We start from the raw sequence: 16,594 nt of genomic DNA on the forward strand, positions 1-16,594 counted from the left end.
TGGCGTGCTGCTGTCCATGGGGTGGGGAACAGTCAGACACGCCTTGGCGACTGAACCACAGCAACAGTGGTTCAGGTCATACCGAGTTCGTTATTGGTGTTCAGTCGCTCAGTGTGGTATGGGGGCTTGCCAGGTGGCTCAGTAGTAAAGAACCTGCCTGCCAGTGCAGGAGACTGATTTGATTCACCGGTCGGGAAGATCCCCTGGAGGAGGAGGGCATGGCAACCCACTCCAGTATTCTTCCCTGGAGAATCCCATGGACAGAGGAGCCTGGCGGGCTGCAGCCCATGGGGTTGCAAAGAATCGGACACGCCTGAGCGTGCACAAACACACGTTTCCTTGCGTGTGTATCACGTCCTGTGGTAACCGCCAGGCTCTCTGTACATGTCGTCTGCAGGTAGAGGGGGAAAATCCCCTCAGCGGGTCCGTCGGCAATAACCCTGTTTGCAGCCGGAGGAAGCGTGCGCTGTGTCACCCGGGAAGCTCCTGGTTCCTCCGCGCAGACCGCAGGCGGCTGCCGTCTGAGCCATCCCCAGGCGCTTCTTCCTCGGAGAAGGTGCTCCGTGGGGTTTGCCGCACAGCTCGCCCCGGGCGTGTCGTCACAGTGTGCTCGGGCGGCCGGAGAGCAGGAGCACAGACTGGGGGGAGCTGCAGTAGCAGGCACGTGTGCCTGCTGGTCCTGGGGCCGGGGTCCAGCCCAGGGGGCGCTCATCAGGGCGTCCTGCTCGCTCCTGTGTCCTCACGGGGGCGGTCCTCCGGGGGCGAGGAGGGCGGGGTGGGCAGAACGACTTCCCCGTCTACTTCGAGGGACCCCCACCCTCTCTGATGAGGCCCCCTTGGGACTCGGTCACCTAAAAGGCCTTCCAGGGACCCCGTCTCCAAGTCTGCTGGGTGACGGGCTTTAGCACTGGATGTATTCAGACACATTAGCCACCTGCGGGGTGATCATCAAGGCTGACAGCGCAGGCCAACTTTCAACACGGGAGACCAGTGGGGCCTTGGGCCGGTGCTGTGGTTCACCACAGTATCCGCAAAAGGCCGAGGGAGCCACCTCTGCTCACACCCAGCTCTCGCCTCTCACATTCAGCCCATCTCCTCTGATGCTCACATACCTCTGTTCACACCCAGCCATCTCTGATCACACGCAGCCATCACCTCTGACACTCACACACCTCTGCTCATACCCAGGCACCTCTGATCACACCCAGCCCACCTCCTCTGACACTCACACACCTCTGCTCACATGCAGCCATCTCTGATCACACCCAGCCTTCACCTCACACCCAGCCCACCTTCTTTGACGTTCACACACCTCTGCTCATACCCAGCCATCTCTGATCACACCCAGCCTTTGCCTCTTGACAATCACCCACCTCTGCTCACACACACTTCTGATGACACCCAGGCACCTCTGATCACATCTAGCCCACCTCTTCTGATGCTCACACACCTCTGCTCGCACGCAGTCATCTCTGATCACACCCAGCCCTCACCTCTCACACCCAGCCCACCTCCTCTGATGCTCACACACCTCTACTCACACCCAGCCCTCGCCTCTGACACTCAAACACCTGTGCTCACACCCAGGTATCTCTAATCACACCCAGCCCTCGCCTCTCAGACCAAGACCTCTTCTCTGACACTCACACACCTATGCTCACACCCAGACATCTGTGGTCACACCCAGCCCTCGCCTCTGACATTCACCCACCTCTGTTCACACTCACATACCTCTGTTCACACCCAGCCCACCTCCTCTGACACTCACCCACCTCTGGTCACACGCAGCCATCTCTGATCACACCCAGCCCATCTCCGCTCACAGCCAGCCCTCTCCTCTCATACTCAGCTGCCTCACCTCACACCCAGCCCGCCTGCTCACACCCAGCCCGGTCCTGCTCGCGCAGGACAGAGGCAGGCCCGTCTTGTCTCTACCTGGCCCTCCCCAGTGCCCTCAAACCTAGGCTGTCAGGAAGCAGGCTCTCCTTCCCTCCACCGTAACGGTGACCCCAGTGCCCTCCTCGTCAGAAAGCCTGGACTCCCCTTCACCTCAACAGGGGCTGTGTCGTCCATCAGCCTCCACGTCGCCTCTGAAGGATTTCCCTGATCCCATCCTCTGTCCCTTCCGTCCACCACCATCACATGGAGATTCTCTTTCGTGCATCTTCATTACTAGCTAGTGGACCATCTTAGTTCTGATGATGCTTGTCTTTCAGGGACCTCCTGACTCCCTGGTGGTTCAGACAAGCAGCCAGGTGAAGCTCGTGGACGTGGGTTACCCCACAGGGCCCCCCGCTGAGTCTGAGCATCTCTGGAGGAGCAGGGTCGCCACCTCTGGGTGCTGAGCCCCTGAAATGCTTCGCTTCACCTCCCCGGTCGTTCGTTGCAAATGTCATCCCTTCTAAATTAAACCCCTCCAGCTACAGTTTAATTAAGCTCATCTGTTCTCCTGGAGATGAAATCCAGATATATTTGAGCCCTCAGCTTGGTGAAGTGAAAAGAACACTGCATTCTGGAGACCTGGACGCCATCCCTAAATGCTGTGACCCTCCTGCCGCTGTGACCTTCAGCTCACCTCTGAGCCTTGGTCGGCGCAGGTCCCACACTGGGGACGGTGACAGGAGAGTGCTGGCCAGCCTCTGTGCTCCCGTGTAGCACTCTGCAGCCCCTGTGTGGCTCTGAGTCCTGAACGGGGCCCTTCGGCCACTGCCCCAGATGTAGCAGGCAGAGCTCAGGTGCCCGCTGTCTGCCTGGCACTGTAGCGGGTGGGCTGCGTCTCCCACAGACCTGCCCGGTTACACACACAGGCTGTCAGAGGAGTGTTCCTGACCAGCCACTGCCTAAGACTCTTGGAAGTGTGTCCTGGGGTGCCCGCTATGGGTGCCAAGCTCCTTAGAGTCCCGAAACTGTGTCCCGGGGTGCCTGCTAAGGGTGCCGAGCTCCAAACATCACCCTCGTAGGTTAAAGGTTCGTATATGTCGTGGTCCGTGTGCAGGTTGGAAAAGACATTCCAGACCTAGAACATTTCAGAGTCGAGTTTGTTAGAGTGGAAGACGCTGTCAGAACAGCAGCTCACGGGAGAGCCGATGCTTTCGTGGGTCGGTAGTGGATGTTTGCAGCCTTGGGCCAAAGCCGATTGCTGCTGGAGGGGTGGTATTAGGTGACTGGTTATTAGGGCATTACAGGGTGAATGTTTTATCTAATACGGAGTCAGGGAATGACTGGTGTGGCTCAGGGGGCCTCATGTCAACAGTTTCTATGGAGCTTGGTCCGTTCCAGATGACCCAGTTACACACAGGGCTCCACAGCTGTGACCCTGGTACAGGGCTGCTCAGTACCCACAGGATGTCAGGGCGGGGGGTGAGGTGCAGGGGCGGGGAAGGGCGTTCTGTGCCCCCAGCCTCTCCACCTGCTGCAGCGCCTCACAGCCCTCACCTTAGTTACGGGGACTGTCTCTCTGCAGAGACCAATGTGCATGTCCGCTAAGGTCACATTTTCCAAGTAGGTGTGACTGAGTTTTAGGTCCAGTGCGATTTCCATCAAGGCAGAGCTGGCAGGGCTGGGTGAGTCACTGAGGGAGCAGTGAAGTGACGGAAAGGAAGGAAGGAAGTGAAGGTCAACACCCGCTGGCCGGCGTGGGGGCCCGAAACCACCGGCAGGCCTTGGGGGACCTGCCAGGAGAGCACGTGCGCGTGTGCTCAGTTCTCAGTTGTGCACATGTCCTCCCGCTGTTGGTGTAAGGTGTGAGCTGTACTGCTTTGGCTTGTGTCTTTCAGTGGTTTGGTGACCCTTAAGTCCTGTGATAGCTGGGCAGACTCTTTCCGGGTAACTTTCAGAGCTCTGTTCTTTGATTTCAACACCTAGGCAGGCTGTGCAGGAAACACACATGCAGCGTGCAGAGCTCTCGTCCCTGGGTGCCTCTCGCCCGTGAGTGCTCCTGGCAAGACCGTTCGGTCTTAGGCAGTGCTCCCTCACCTTGTCGCCAGGGCTCCGTTTCATGGAAGACGGTTTTTCCTTACACCGGAGCAGGGGGCTGGTTTGGAGACGACTCAAGTGTATTTCCATTTACTGAGTATGCGATTTCTATGATCATGACATCAGCTCCACCTCAGAGTATCAGGCATGAGATCCCAGAGGCTGGGCGCCCCCGTTCTCAGGAAACAAAGACGCAGAGAATAGTGAGCACATAAAAGCTGTCTGAAGCATTTTGACTGGTGCTTCACAATCCAGTCGTCATGCTGGTTCGCAGTCTCGCCACTTCTAAGAAGGCGGGGAAAGCCTACGATTCCAGGTGCCGTCGAATGCCCAAGAAGCCGGTTCTGTCCCCGTGCAGCTGGCACTGGGGTTAGTGGGCGCTCGGACCGGCACCGCTGCTGCTGGCTCTCAGCAGGATTGGGGCTGTGTGTTTTCCATCCTGCGGCTGACTGCTCTGTTGGGCTTGTGTGAGGACTGGGCCTGGCCTGAGATGCCGGGGGGTCCTGTTCCCCCTAAACCACACACCCCACTACACACCCGAAGCTGTGTTCTCCTGCCACAGTCTCCTCATACACGCTCCAGTGGACCGGCCAGTTCCGTGACCCAACACAAGCGCGTGTCCCTGGCACACAGTGAGGCCAGACAGGGCTGAAGCGTCGGGGTCTGGAGCTGAGAAAGGTTGACTGCAGGGCCAGTGAGGAGACGGTGCCTCACCCTCCCCCGCCACGAAACCCCCAACTCCCTGAAGGGGTTTCAGCAAAGCATTTTAAAGGCGAGAGAAGTGGGACGTGGTTGGTTGTGACCAAGTTCTGGGTGCAGGAATCCTAGGTTCTAGGTTCTTACAACAGCATTTTAAGACAGCTTTTTACGTCTGTAAAAATGGGAAAGCGTCAGCCCTTTAAACGTCAGAGCCTTGAGGATGGCCTTCCTGTGTATTTCAGGCTAGGGGCTTCCCTGGTGGGGCTACTGGTAAAGACTCCACCCACTAGTGCAACAGACTGGGGGTTCAATCCCTGGGTGGGGAAGGTTCCCTGGAGGAGGGAATGGCAACCCACTCCAGTATGCTTGCCTGGAGAATCCCACAGACAGAGGAGCCTGGCGGGCTACAGTCCACAGGGTCACCAAGAGTCGTGCGCGACTGAACCAGTGAACAGCAACAATATTTCAGGCTCTCAGCAACGTTCTTAACTCAAGCAAAAGCAGTAGAAGAAAAGGTTAAAGGGAAAGAAACAAATCTAATGTGGAGTCAGATTTCTTCTTCCCTATTACAGTTCGCTTTTAAAAACTTCAAATTCTCTTTTGCCATCTCTGTACTTCTCAAATTCTTGTTGCGGATGTCAAGAGTCTGCCTGGCGCATGAGAAAAGTGTTTTCTCAGAGCCGTGAAGTGAGGAGGCTGGGTGAGAAGCCCGGAAGGGCGGGATTTGAGGAGCTCCCGGCACAGTGTCTGCAGTCACGGTTTCTGTTCTCATTTGGACTGGATTTACTGCACAGCTTGGTGCAGCGCTAAGGCATCCGCCTGCCAGCACAGGAGAGAGACATGGGCTCCAATCCTGGGTGAGGAAGATCCCCTGGAGGAGGGCATGGCAACCCTGTGCAGTGTTCTTGGCTGGAGAATCCAATGGACAGAGGAGCTTGGCGGGCTACAGACCATGGGGTCACAAAGAGATGGACACAATTGAGTACACAAACCCCACAGACTACGATTGCTTTTTACCTTTGAGGACAGTCAGCATCCTGAGTGAACGGGTGCACATGCCCCAGCTTGTCTGCTCGTCTTTTCCCTGAATCATTTCGAGGACCCGGCATACTCACTCTCAGGATGCCCTCCCACCGGCCCTCTTGCTACACCAGCCCCTTAGATCCCCTCCGCCCGTGGACACGGGGACTGGCCTCCCTGATCCCCACCACCCTTTCCTCTGCAGCCCGCATGCTAAGCATCCTGGTTCACGTCTCCTTGGTAATCGGAGCGGTTCCTTCCAGAATTAGGCGGGGACAAATGATGCGCTGAAAAGAGTCACTAATAAACACGCCTCTAGAAAGAGCGAAACTTGGGGAAGCGGGGTATGTCAGCCTCCTGGTTGGTGCCCTAAAGGGCCGCACAGCTTTTCCATGTCAGTCCGCCGTGTGCTGCTGGAGCGTCAAGGGCGTGTGGACACAGCTCTGCGTTTGCTGTGTCTGCATATGTGCTCTGCGTATCGCCTTTGTGGGCTTGTGAACGGGCCGTCGAGTGTGAAAGCACTGTCCCCTCTCCTCGGAGAAGGAGAGTGTCCTGGGCCCCTGCTTTGCTTTGTGCCCCCGTTTCCAAGCCTCCGCTCTCTCCTACTCCTGCCCACATGCTCCTCGGAAGGAGCCTCTCACAAATGGTCTAGCTGTTTTCGTAACTCCAGCCAGACACCGTGAGGCCAAGGAATCAGCTAAAATCTCTTCCTCGGCCCCTCCGAAAGGTCCCAGGGCGCCCACACCGCGCTTCAGAACCCTCGGGGGTCTCAGAAACAAAACGCCAGTTGACATTTCAGTGCCTGTGCAGGTCCCAAGTAAAACCCCAGGGAGGTTGGGAATCCAGGCCGGTTGTATCCTGAAAAGGCAGGGAGCGAAACAGCGGGGCCAGGAAGCGCCCGGCTCAGCTGGAGAGACCGCCCTGGGCGGCCCGAGTGCAGTCCTCCTGTCCGAGCGAGAAGGCGTCCCTTCCCGGCCGGGGCGAGAGCCGGAGTCCCTGCTGTCCGAGTGTGAAGGCGTCCCCTCCCGGCCACGGCAGATACATGGGGGAGTCCGGGGCTGTCCAGGCGGGATTGCGGCCCCTCCCTGCTGGGGCGAGAGCCGGCAGTGTCCGGGGCCGCCCGAGGCCTGCCGGGCGGGCGGCGAGCGGGCTGTTCCGGGCCCAGGACCCTGCTGTCGGCCACCGCGTGCCGGGCACCCGCCCACCCTGTGCGCTGCCTGGGGCTGACGGCTGGTCCTCGCCCCGTTGGCAGATCCACAGTTCAGCCCCAGAAGGAAGGGATGAAGGGAAGGGAAAGAGATCAAGTCGGCGAGCCTGCTGCAGACCAGAGTGTGTGGTGTGTGTATGTGTATGTGTGTTTTGTTCTGTGTGTATTGTGTTTGTGTGTTGTGTGAGTTTATTGTGTTGCTTGTGTGAGTCTATTGTGTGTTGTGTTGGGTGTTGTGTGAGTGAGTGTATTCTGTGTTGTGGGTGTGTCGTGTGGGTGTATTCTGTGTTGTATGTATTGTGGGTGTGTTGTGTGTACTGTGTGTATTGCGGATGTGTTTTGTGTATGGTGTGTGTTGTGTGTACTGCAGGTGTGTGTGTCGTGTGTGTGTTGTGTGTATCGTAGGTTGTGTGTACTGTTGTGTGTACTGTTGTGTGTACTGTGGGTGTGTGTGTTGCGGGTGTGTTATATTGTGTGTATCCTGTGTGTCGTGTGTGGTGTGTACAATGTGTGTTGTGTACTGTGGGTGTGTTTTGTGTATTGTGGGTGTGTTGTGTTGTGTGCATCCCGTGTGTCGTGTGTGTTGTGTGTATTGTGTGCTCTGAGTGCTGCGGGTGTCCACCCCCGGCGTGCTGGGGCAGCGGTGCATTGGGCGCCGAGGAGAACGTCTCGGTGGACCAGGGAGCAGCCCTGCTGACGGCCACGCGGCCCCCCGCAGACAGATGCTCAGTGCAGAGGGTGCCTCGGCCCCGCAGAAGGGCTCCCCGGGGCTCCAGGGGGAGAAGCCGCCTGCAGCGCGCAGACGCGCGCCCGTCCCTGGGCGGGGAGAGCCGTGGAGGAGGGCAGCCTGCTCCCGTGTTCTTGCCTGAGAGTCGCACGGACAGAGGAGCCTGGGGGGCTGCAGTCCACGGGGTCACAGAGAGTGGGATACGACTGAGTGAACACACAGGCATGCGTGCACGCTCCCACGGCCCGTGTGGAGTGCCAGGGGTGCAGGGAGACTGGGCAGGCGCGTGTGCTCCCGGGAGGGAAGGGGTGTGAGGCTGACGGCCCGCTCAGCCCCGGGCAGGCCCGTCTCCCACTCGGAGCACGGACTACCCTGAACCTGGCATGGGCTATGCCAGCTTTCGGGGCTCAGCGATGGGCCAGCCTGCTGTCAATGCCAGGGTGGGCTGTGCTTGGATGGGGAGCCTGCCAGCCCGCTCCGGGCCCCTCACGGGTGATGAACCGGGCAGCCCCCGTCCACACCTTCCTGGGTCCCGCAGAACTCCTGCCACGCCCACAGGCGGACTCAGCCGCCGGCCACGGTGGCCGTGCCCACCCAGGCGAGACGTGGGTACCGACTGGGACGACAACCCTCTTTTTTTTTTTCCTCCCTTGCCCCGCAGTGCCTGGTGTTCGAAGACGCGCCCAACGGGGTGGAGGCGGCTCTTGCCGCCGGGATGCAGGTGGTCATGGTCCCCGACGGAAACCTGAAACCAGACCTGACCTCCAAGGCCACCCTCGTGCTGGGTTCCCTGCAGGATTTCCAGCCCGAGCTGTTCGGCCTGCCGCCCTACGACTGAGACGGCGCCCACCCACCCCAACCCCGGGGGTCCCTGCCGGGAGAGGGCCGGGGGGACGCCCCGAGGAGCTGGAGGGAAGCCCCGCGCCCAGACCTTCCCCGGAACTGGCCTTCAGCCGCCAAGCCTTCTCACCCCGCAGAGGGCGGGGCCCACGCTCTCCACAGGGGCCGCAAACCCTCACTTGACACGCAGAAGACAGATCCGGCCTGGAACACAAGATGGAAAATTCTCACTCGAATAATCGAATTTAGTGTCCGAATAATTCAGCTTCACGTCCTGTATCTTCTTTGGTGTTCTCAACCCTGGCTGGCAACTGTAAAATATGTATGCATATATGTATGTGCTTGTATGTATATATATGTAGGTACATATTTATTTATATTTATAGACATCGAGTACTGTATCCTCTTCAGTGTTTTTTCATCTTCACAGGCAGTAGCCACTGATACAAGTGAGGTGCTCATTCTGTCTGTAATCTGAGTGGGAAATTCACATCACGGGTGAGCTTTTAATAAGTGACACTCTTTATCAGTAGACGATGGCATTCTTCCTGTGTCCTTCAAAGTGCTCTGGACCTGTGGTCAGAGCCTGTGACCGCGATCATCTGTCGTTTGCCGTCGATGTGAACATCATTGTAGCCTATATCTTATATCGAGGTGCATATATGCACGTTCGAGAATGTTTTCTACCTCAGAGAAATCGTTTCCTTTAAGATCATTTATTTTTCTAATACGCTCTTTGGTACAGATAGAATTGGACTGGAGAATGCAGTCTTGGTACCACCAAGAACCCATTTGGGGAACAGTTTATCGGACATTACGCTCTGGTGATTAACGCCTTCTAATAGATTTCCTTCAGAAACCTGGCACGCTGCAGTCCATGGGGTCGCAAGGAGTCAGACACGACGTAGCAACTGAACAACAGGCTTCCTCAGCCTTTGGCGATGGGAACATCATTAAAAATGAGAATAATGTAATCACAGGGTGTTCCTACTGGGTGGCCCCCACCAAGTATTCTCTGTTACTGATTGTCTTGAGCTGATTTTCAGCTGTGTAAGGTCTTAGAAAAATGATAGAAATATGTGTTATGGTGATGATTGTTCGTGATTATTGCTGGCCTTTGACTAGTTTTGCACCGTTTCAGCTAATTGATCTCAAAATTTCTTGATGGCCCCGTATACGTGTCTGTTCTTTGAATTCTCCCTGAAATTGCTTGTAACATCTTACTGTTTCTTACCAGTTAATTTCTCATCTTACCAGTTAATTTCATTGAATAAAAGTTTTGACTCTTGTTTCTGTTTTATTTGTGAGTGTGATTTTATCTTTCTCTTTTAGAAACAATGTCATATCCCAGGGACTTCCCTGGTGGTGCCCTTCCCCATCCAGTGCTGGGCGTGTCAGTTCCATCCCTGGTTGGGGCGCTTAACATCCCATATGCCTTTGTGGCCAAAAATCCAAAACAGAAAGAAACAATATTGTAACAAACTCAGTAAAGACTTAAAAAAAAAAGTATCCTCTAACAAATGTAAAAGATAAATGTGACTGGTTGACTATTTTTTTTAAGCCACAAACAGTATTAATACTGTAAGATGATATTTGCATATGTATATTTTTTAATTTTTATTGAAACCTACTTGTTTTACAATGTCATGTAGCTTCAGGTGTTCAGCAAACTGATTTGCTGATATACATGTATGTATTCTTTTTCTGATTGTTTCCCATTATGGGTTATTCCAGAATATGGAGTAGATTCCCTGTGCGGTGCAAGTACGTCCTTGTTATCTATTTTATATACAGTAGGCATTTACATATGGTCAGTGAACCAAGCTTTCTTTGCACTCAGCAGATAAAGGTTCTCAGTGAAATGGTCACATACTTGATTTGTAAGGGATCACATTCTTCCCAAAAGCTTGTGTTTCGTGCATAAGGTCGTTTCTATCCCTTGTTTTACACTGCACATATAAATGATATCATACGGTATTTGTCTTTCTCTGACTTCCTTCGCTTAGTACGATCATCTCTGGGCCCACCCATGTTGCTGTAAATGGCATGTCTTTAGATCTCTTATTAAACGTGAGACCGTGGGAAACATGCCATTAAATACGTTTACTCATTGAGAACCTTGTCAAAGAGGTGGTGAGTTCATATATTATGCAGAGGCATTTAAAATGACTTGTTTACAAAATCTGCTTTGCAGAAGAATTGCCTTGCATTCCACATTCAGAGTCTCAGTCAGATAAGGATAGATATGTAATCCAAGTCAATACTCTTAATTGGTACTAACTATTCCGTTTAAAAGTCAAAAACAAAAGTATTCCTCCTTCAGTACGTTTTTATCACCATTCTAGAAGTTCTAGTCAATGAGTAATGCCACTTAATGTTTACATATGAGTCCCATGATATAAAAACTCTCCGAACGGTGTCTATTTCTGCACTTCCGAAGGATGTCTTCACTGGATCTTGAATTCTGAAGTGTTAGTTGCTCAGTTGTGTCTAACTCTTTGTGACTGCATGGACTGTAGCCCGCCCAGCTCCACTGTGCATGGGATTCTCCAGGCAAGAATACTGGAGTGGGTTGCCATTCCCTTCTCCAAGAGATCTTCCCGACCCAGAGATGAAACCCAGGTCTTCTGCATCGGCAGGCGGATTCCTTACTGCTGAGCCATCCAGGAAGCCCAAGAGTGCTCCTTGTTACCTGCCTCTAAGTCTGAACGTCTTGAGGAGACAGACTGAGGCACAGTCAAATGGTTTTGTATCTTATGAGGCCAGTGCTGGGGCTGACTCTTAAAGGTTAACCCTCAGGGCAACACTCCAGAAAACGTCATCATTCCCCACACTGTTAATCGTGAGCTGCAGGGAAATACATAGAAATTGTTGGTAATTTCAAGGATGTTTGGCATTTCAACACCATTGTCTGGGTGCAGAACTGACTCTTCTGGATCTTGCCTGGATGTGGCCAGCCCTGTATGTATTTCCTCGTGGGCCCACGCTGTTGAAAGCAGCCCCCAGAACACACTCTTGCTTTATTAGCTGCACCATCCTTTTTAAAATATATATATATATATATTATTTTTGATCTGGACCATTTTTTTAAGTCTATTGAAATTCGTCACAATATTGTTTCTGTTGTATGCTCTGCGTTTTTGACCACAAACCTTGTGGGATCCTACTTCCCCAGCCAAGAATCGAACCTACATCTCCTGCCTTGCAAGGCGGTGTCTTAACCGCTGGACCGCTGGGGAAGTCCCTGAGTCATCTATTTTTAATTAAGAAGAATATTTTCCTTACACAAGTTTGAGACGCCCACTAATGGAGAAAATACGAAGCCTCTGGAATGCCAGCTCTTATCTCTTGCCTTCAATGGCTCCCTCCTGACTGCGGTCCTCAGGATTCTCGAGTTAACCTCCGGGAAGCTGTGAAATGTCAGTCTCCAGAGCTCGCTCTTGGGAAACACCAGGCCCCCGGGTGATGAGCTGTTTGTTCTCTGCTGATCGCCTTACTAACACGCAGCCATGTTGGTGAGGCAAGCGGTTGGTCCGTCCAAGGCCGGATCTGACGCGAGAGCGATGCGCCTGTGTTTTCAGCATCCCTGCGGGGTTCCTGCAGGTCATCCATCGCTAGGCTCACGGTCCCCTGAGCAGAGCATCCGCTGGTGGTGGTTTAGTCGCAGTCACGTCCGACTCTTGCGACCGCCCCCACGGTACAGTCACTGTATCCCGCCAGGCTCCTCTGTCCGTGAGATTTCCCAGGCAAGAATACTGGGCGTGGTTGCCATTTCCTTCTCCACGGAGATCTTCCCAAGCCAAGGGTCAAACTTGCGTCTCCTGGTTACTCTTAGGGCAGGTTTTTAACCTCGTTCTCAAGGACTGGGATCTGAGGTTTTTTCATCCATCTCTCCTTTCTCTAACGGTATTTTTTTTTTTTTTTTTTGTCTTTTTATTTATTTTGTAAATGTATTTTTAATTGGAGACTAATGGCTTTACAAATGCTGTGTTGGTTTCTGCCGCGCAGCCAAGTGAATCAGCTACATGTATCCCTATATGTATATCCCCTCACTCTTAAGCTTCCCTCTCAGCCCCCATCCCACCCCTCCAGCTCATCACACAGCACCGAGCTGAGGTGCCTGTGCTATCCGGCGTCTTCCTACTAGCTAGCTATCTTACACACATGGGTAGTGTATATGCGTCACTGCTGTTCGACTTCTCTCATTTTGGTACCTCGATTCCTCCTCTGCAAACTGCAGGTTGTCCATAGGACTGTCCTGACGACCCCTCCCCACCACCGTCCCCACCCCCACACCATCCAGTGAGAACTTGGCTCCGGGGTTTGGGGATGAAGGGAACTCAGCCTTCAGCCTGTTGGCTTCAGGGTCCCCAGAGCGCTGCTGAAGGTGTGGGAGACGAGCTGCTCCGGTCAGGTGAGAGTCCCTGTGGGCCGCCCACTCTCCTGTTAGCTGCGGATGCACAGCTTCCTTTCTCTGCCCAGAACTCCTTGGAAGCAGCAGCTCAAAGTATATCCCAGAAGTTTGCAGGCTAGATATCTCGCAGCACCTGACGGGGTTTGTTTCCCAGCAGTGGTAGACCAGATGGTTGTGATCTGACCCCCATGCAATGTGGAATTTAATATAAGGGCTATAGTTAAGGACCCATAGAAATGTACAATTGCAAATTGTTATACATGCTGGGAGGCAGAAGAACAGTGTCTTAGGGGGAACAGTGGTGGGCACCTCCTTTAAATTGGGGCCTGTAGGGTCAATGAGACGGCCTCAGTATAGAAGCAATATATAAGGAGGCAGTGGAAGTTGGCCAGTTTCTTACGAACTTACTGATCAGAGACATGAATCTGCCTTTTGTTGCCTGACTGGAGTGTCTCAGTGTTCACTTAACAGATTGCCAGCCATAGGTGTTAGTTTCTGCCAGAATCCCCTGGTCAATAAATGTGTTAAAAAGCAAAACAGATATCGACTATACATTACCCAGCATTTCCACTCTTGGGTAAGTACTCAGGAGAGATGAAAAAGTTTGTCCACACAGAAACTTGCACGCAGATGTTCGCTGCAGCGCCATTCGTAATAGTCAAAAGGAAGAAACCCCAGGAGCCATCCAAAGAGGAGGGCTTGGAGGGAGTTGGCTGTGATAAGGTCCGAGATTCCAGTGTTATTCGTACCTTTTAACCAACACCCAAACACGTTCCTCTAATTAGCTCACATTAGAAGGAGCTTCCTGTATGTGGAGCAAGTTCCGTCATTTGGACAAGAGACGGCTAGAGATCTCAACCAGGGATTGAAGTCTGCAAGATGAATTGATGAACTCAGTCCATTTTCTGATGTTAAATGCATGTGTTTTTAAGTGTACATCACTGGGACTTCCCTGACGGTCTAGTGGCTGAGACCCCATGTTTCCAGTGCAGGGGGGCCTGGGTTCGATCCCTGATCTGGGAAGTAGAGCCCAGATGCCACGACTAAAGAACATTTGTTGCTGGATGCCACAACAAAGACCCTGCCTGCTGCACCTAACACCCAGTGCAGCCAAATAAATACATATTGAGTAAATAAGGAAATATCACTCAGCTGCATGGCAACAAGCTGTCGGTGAGAGGAACCAACGGAATGGACAAAGTAAAAGAGGAGGAATTCAAATCACTTCATGGTTTGTATTCAGTTTCTAGTGATCCAGTGGTCCTGTGATGGTGTGTCGAGGTAAGCCAAAGCCTGGCTTAGGAAATGCAGCGCTTCAGGAGAATCTGGGTCCTAACAGATGAGAAGGTGCCCGGTGAAGACTGGTCAGAAGGAAGTGATTGCAGCGTCATAATGCTGAAAGTCTCAGGACTTCCCTGGTGGTCCAGTGGTTAAGAATCCACCTTGCGGTTCAGGGGACATGGGTTCCATCCCTGTTTGGGGAGGGGTCCAGTGGTTCAGAATCTATATCTTGCAGTTCAGAGGACATGGGTTCAATCCCTGTTTGGGGAACTAAGACCCCACATGCCACGGGGCAAGCAAGCCCGTGCACCACAACCAGAGAGTCTGTGCATGGCAGAAACAAAAGCTCGCACATGAGCCAGTGAAGACGCTGCGCGCTGCAACTAAGACCCAACACAGCCAAAGAAAGAAATAGCGAAAAAGCGAAAGTCCACCTCGAAATACAGCCAGGAGAACAAGGACCATCTGGACAGACAGGTGGACACGCAGTCTGGGTACCTGTGCTTGGAGAAGAAGAGTTCTGGGGGCCAGTGACAGACTGGAGAAGATGAAGGGGAAAGGCTTGACACCATGAGAGGAGACTACACTTGAGAAACATGACCGATCAGGGGAGCAAAGACTTGGGCCTGTCCCTCCAGGGGAAAAGTGAGCCTGGGGAGAATCTGCTGTCTCTTGTAGTTTTCTGTGGACTGAATGGTTCAAAGTGAGTAGAAAGAGGAGGAGGTGCTTTGTCACCCCAGACGGTACAGAGTTGTGCAAAGGAATCTTACCTTGATCCTAAATGAAAGGAGGGCCCCTGGCCAGCGGGCAGGGTTGAAATGTCTCTTTCCAAAGTCGAGGCTGTGGACAGAAGGGGAGGACTTGAGAACAGGCTGACCCAAGGGAGGGCAAGCAGAGAGGAAAGGACTCCTGAAGTGGTTGGCATTTCCCCCCGAAAGTGCATCTAATCCCGCAAATCCAGCACGGCCCGGTCACTAAAGTTCTCTCAGCCTGCGTCTTCCCAGCTCACCACACCAGATGTCTGTTTTCAGCTTGCCAAGGACGCAGCCACCGGCTCGTATGAGTCAGGCCCCCGACAAACACTCCTGATCCACATCTCTCTGCCTGCACTGAACCAGGTTGGGTCCTGCCTTTGTTCAAGCCCTGACAAACACTGCTGAGCCTGCATCTCTCTCCCTGCACTGAATCACGCTGGTTCCCGCCCTGTTCAAGCCCCCGACAAACACTCCTGAGCCTGCATCACTCTCCCTGAACTGACCCAGGCTGGATCCTGCCCTTGAGCCGGCACGTCACTCCGTGCACTGAACCAGGCTGGTTCCTGCCCTGTTCAAGCCCCCTACAAACACTCCTGAGCCTGCATTTAATTTCCTGAACTGAACCAGGCTGGGCCCTGCCCTTGTTCGAGCCCCCAGTAAACACTCCTGAGCCACCAACTCGCCCCCTGCCCTTGAACTAAGGCGCATCCTGCTCTTGTTCAGTCCCCCAGCAAACACTCCTGAGCCCGCATCTCACTCCCTGCAGTGAATCAGGCTGGGTCCTGCCGTTGTTCAAGCCCCTGACAAACAGTCCTGAGCCTGCGTCTCACTCGCTGCACCGAACCAGACTGGATCCCGCCCTTGTTCAAGCCCCCGACAAACACTCCTGAGACCGCATCTGACTCTCAGGCTGGTTCCTGGCCTTATTCAAGCCCCCGGCAAAATATCCTGAGCCCCCGACTTTCTCCCTGCCCCTGAACTACTGTGTGTCCTGCGCTTGTTCAGTCCCACAGGAAACACTCCTGAGCCCGCATCTCACTCCCTGCACTGAGCCAGGCTGGGTCCTGCCCTTCTTCATGCCCCGACAAACAGGCCTGAGCCCACATCTTGGTCCTAGCATTGAACCAGACTGGGTCTTGCTCTTGATCCACTCCCCCAACAAATGCGCCTGAGGCCACATCTCGGTCACTGTACTGAACCAGTCTAAGTCCTGCCCCTGTTCAAGCCCCCGGCAAATACTCCTGAGACCACATCTCGGTCCCTGCACTGAACCAGGCTGGGTCCTGCACTTCTTCAAGGCCCCAACCAACACTCCTGAGCCTGCGTCTGACTCTCAGACTGGTTTCTGGCCTTATTCAAGCCCCCAGCAAACAATCCTGAGTGCACATCTCGGTCGCACATCTCTGTCCCCGCACTGAACCAGGCTGGGTCCTGCAGTTGTTCAACCTGTGACAAGTACTCCTGAGCCAACATCTCAGTCCGTGAACTGAACCAGGCTGGGTCCTACCCTTGTTCATGGCCCCGCCAAATACTCCTGAGACCACATCTCGCTCCATGCACTGAACCAGGCTGGGTCCTAGCCTCGTTGAGCCCCGACAAACACTCCTGAGCCCACATCTCGGTCCCTGCACTGAACCAGGCTGGATTCTGCCCTTGTTCAAGGACCGGAAAAACAC

General features: G+C 53.8%; 1 protein-coding gene across 4 annotated transcripts in view; it reads left to right on the forward strand.

Moving 5' to 3' along the window:
• Positions 1-9,757, forward strand: part of PUDP (pseudouridine 5'-phosphatase) — a 66,540-nt gene extending 56,783 nt beyond the window's left edge. For 3 of the 4 annotated variants that reach the window (XM_015461821.3, XM_015461817.3, XM_015461818.3), the window contains one exon: positions 8,290-9,757. In XM_015461821.3, coding sequence (XP_015317307.1) covers positions 8,290-8,651 — 362 coding nt within the window. In that variant the 3' untranslated portion in view covers positions 8,652-9,757. 4 annotated transcript variants of the gene reach the window in all.
• Positions 9,758-16,594: the final 6,837 nt, after the last annotated feature.

Source organism: Bos taurus, chromosome X (assembly GCF_002263795.3).
Source record: "Bos taurus isolate L1 Dominette 01449 registration number 42190680 breed Hereford chromosome X, ARS-UCD2.0, whole genome shotgun sequence".
Classification (NCBI taxonomy): Eukaryota; Metazoa; Chordata; class Mammalia; order Artiodactyla; family Bovidae; genus Bos; species Bos taurus.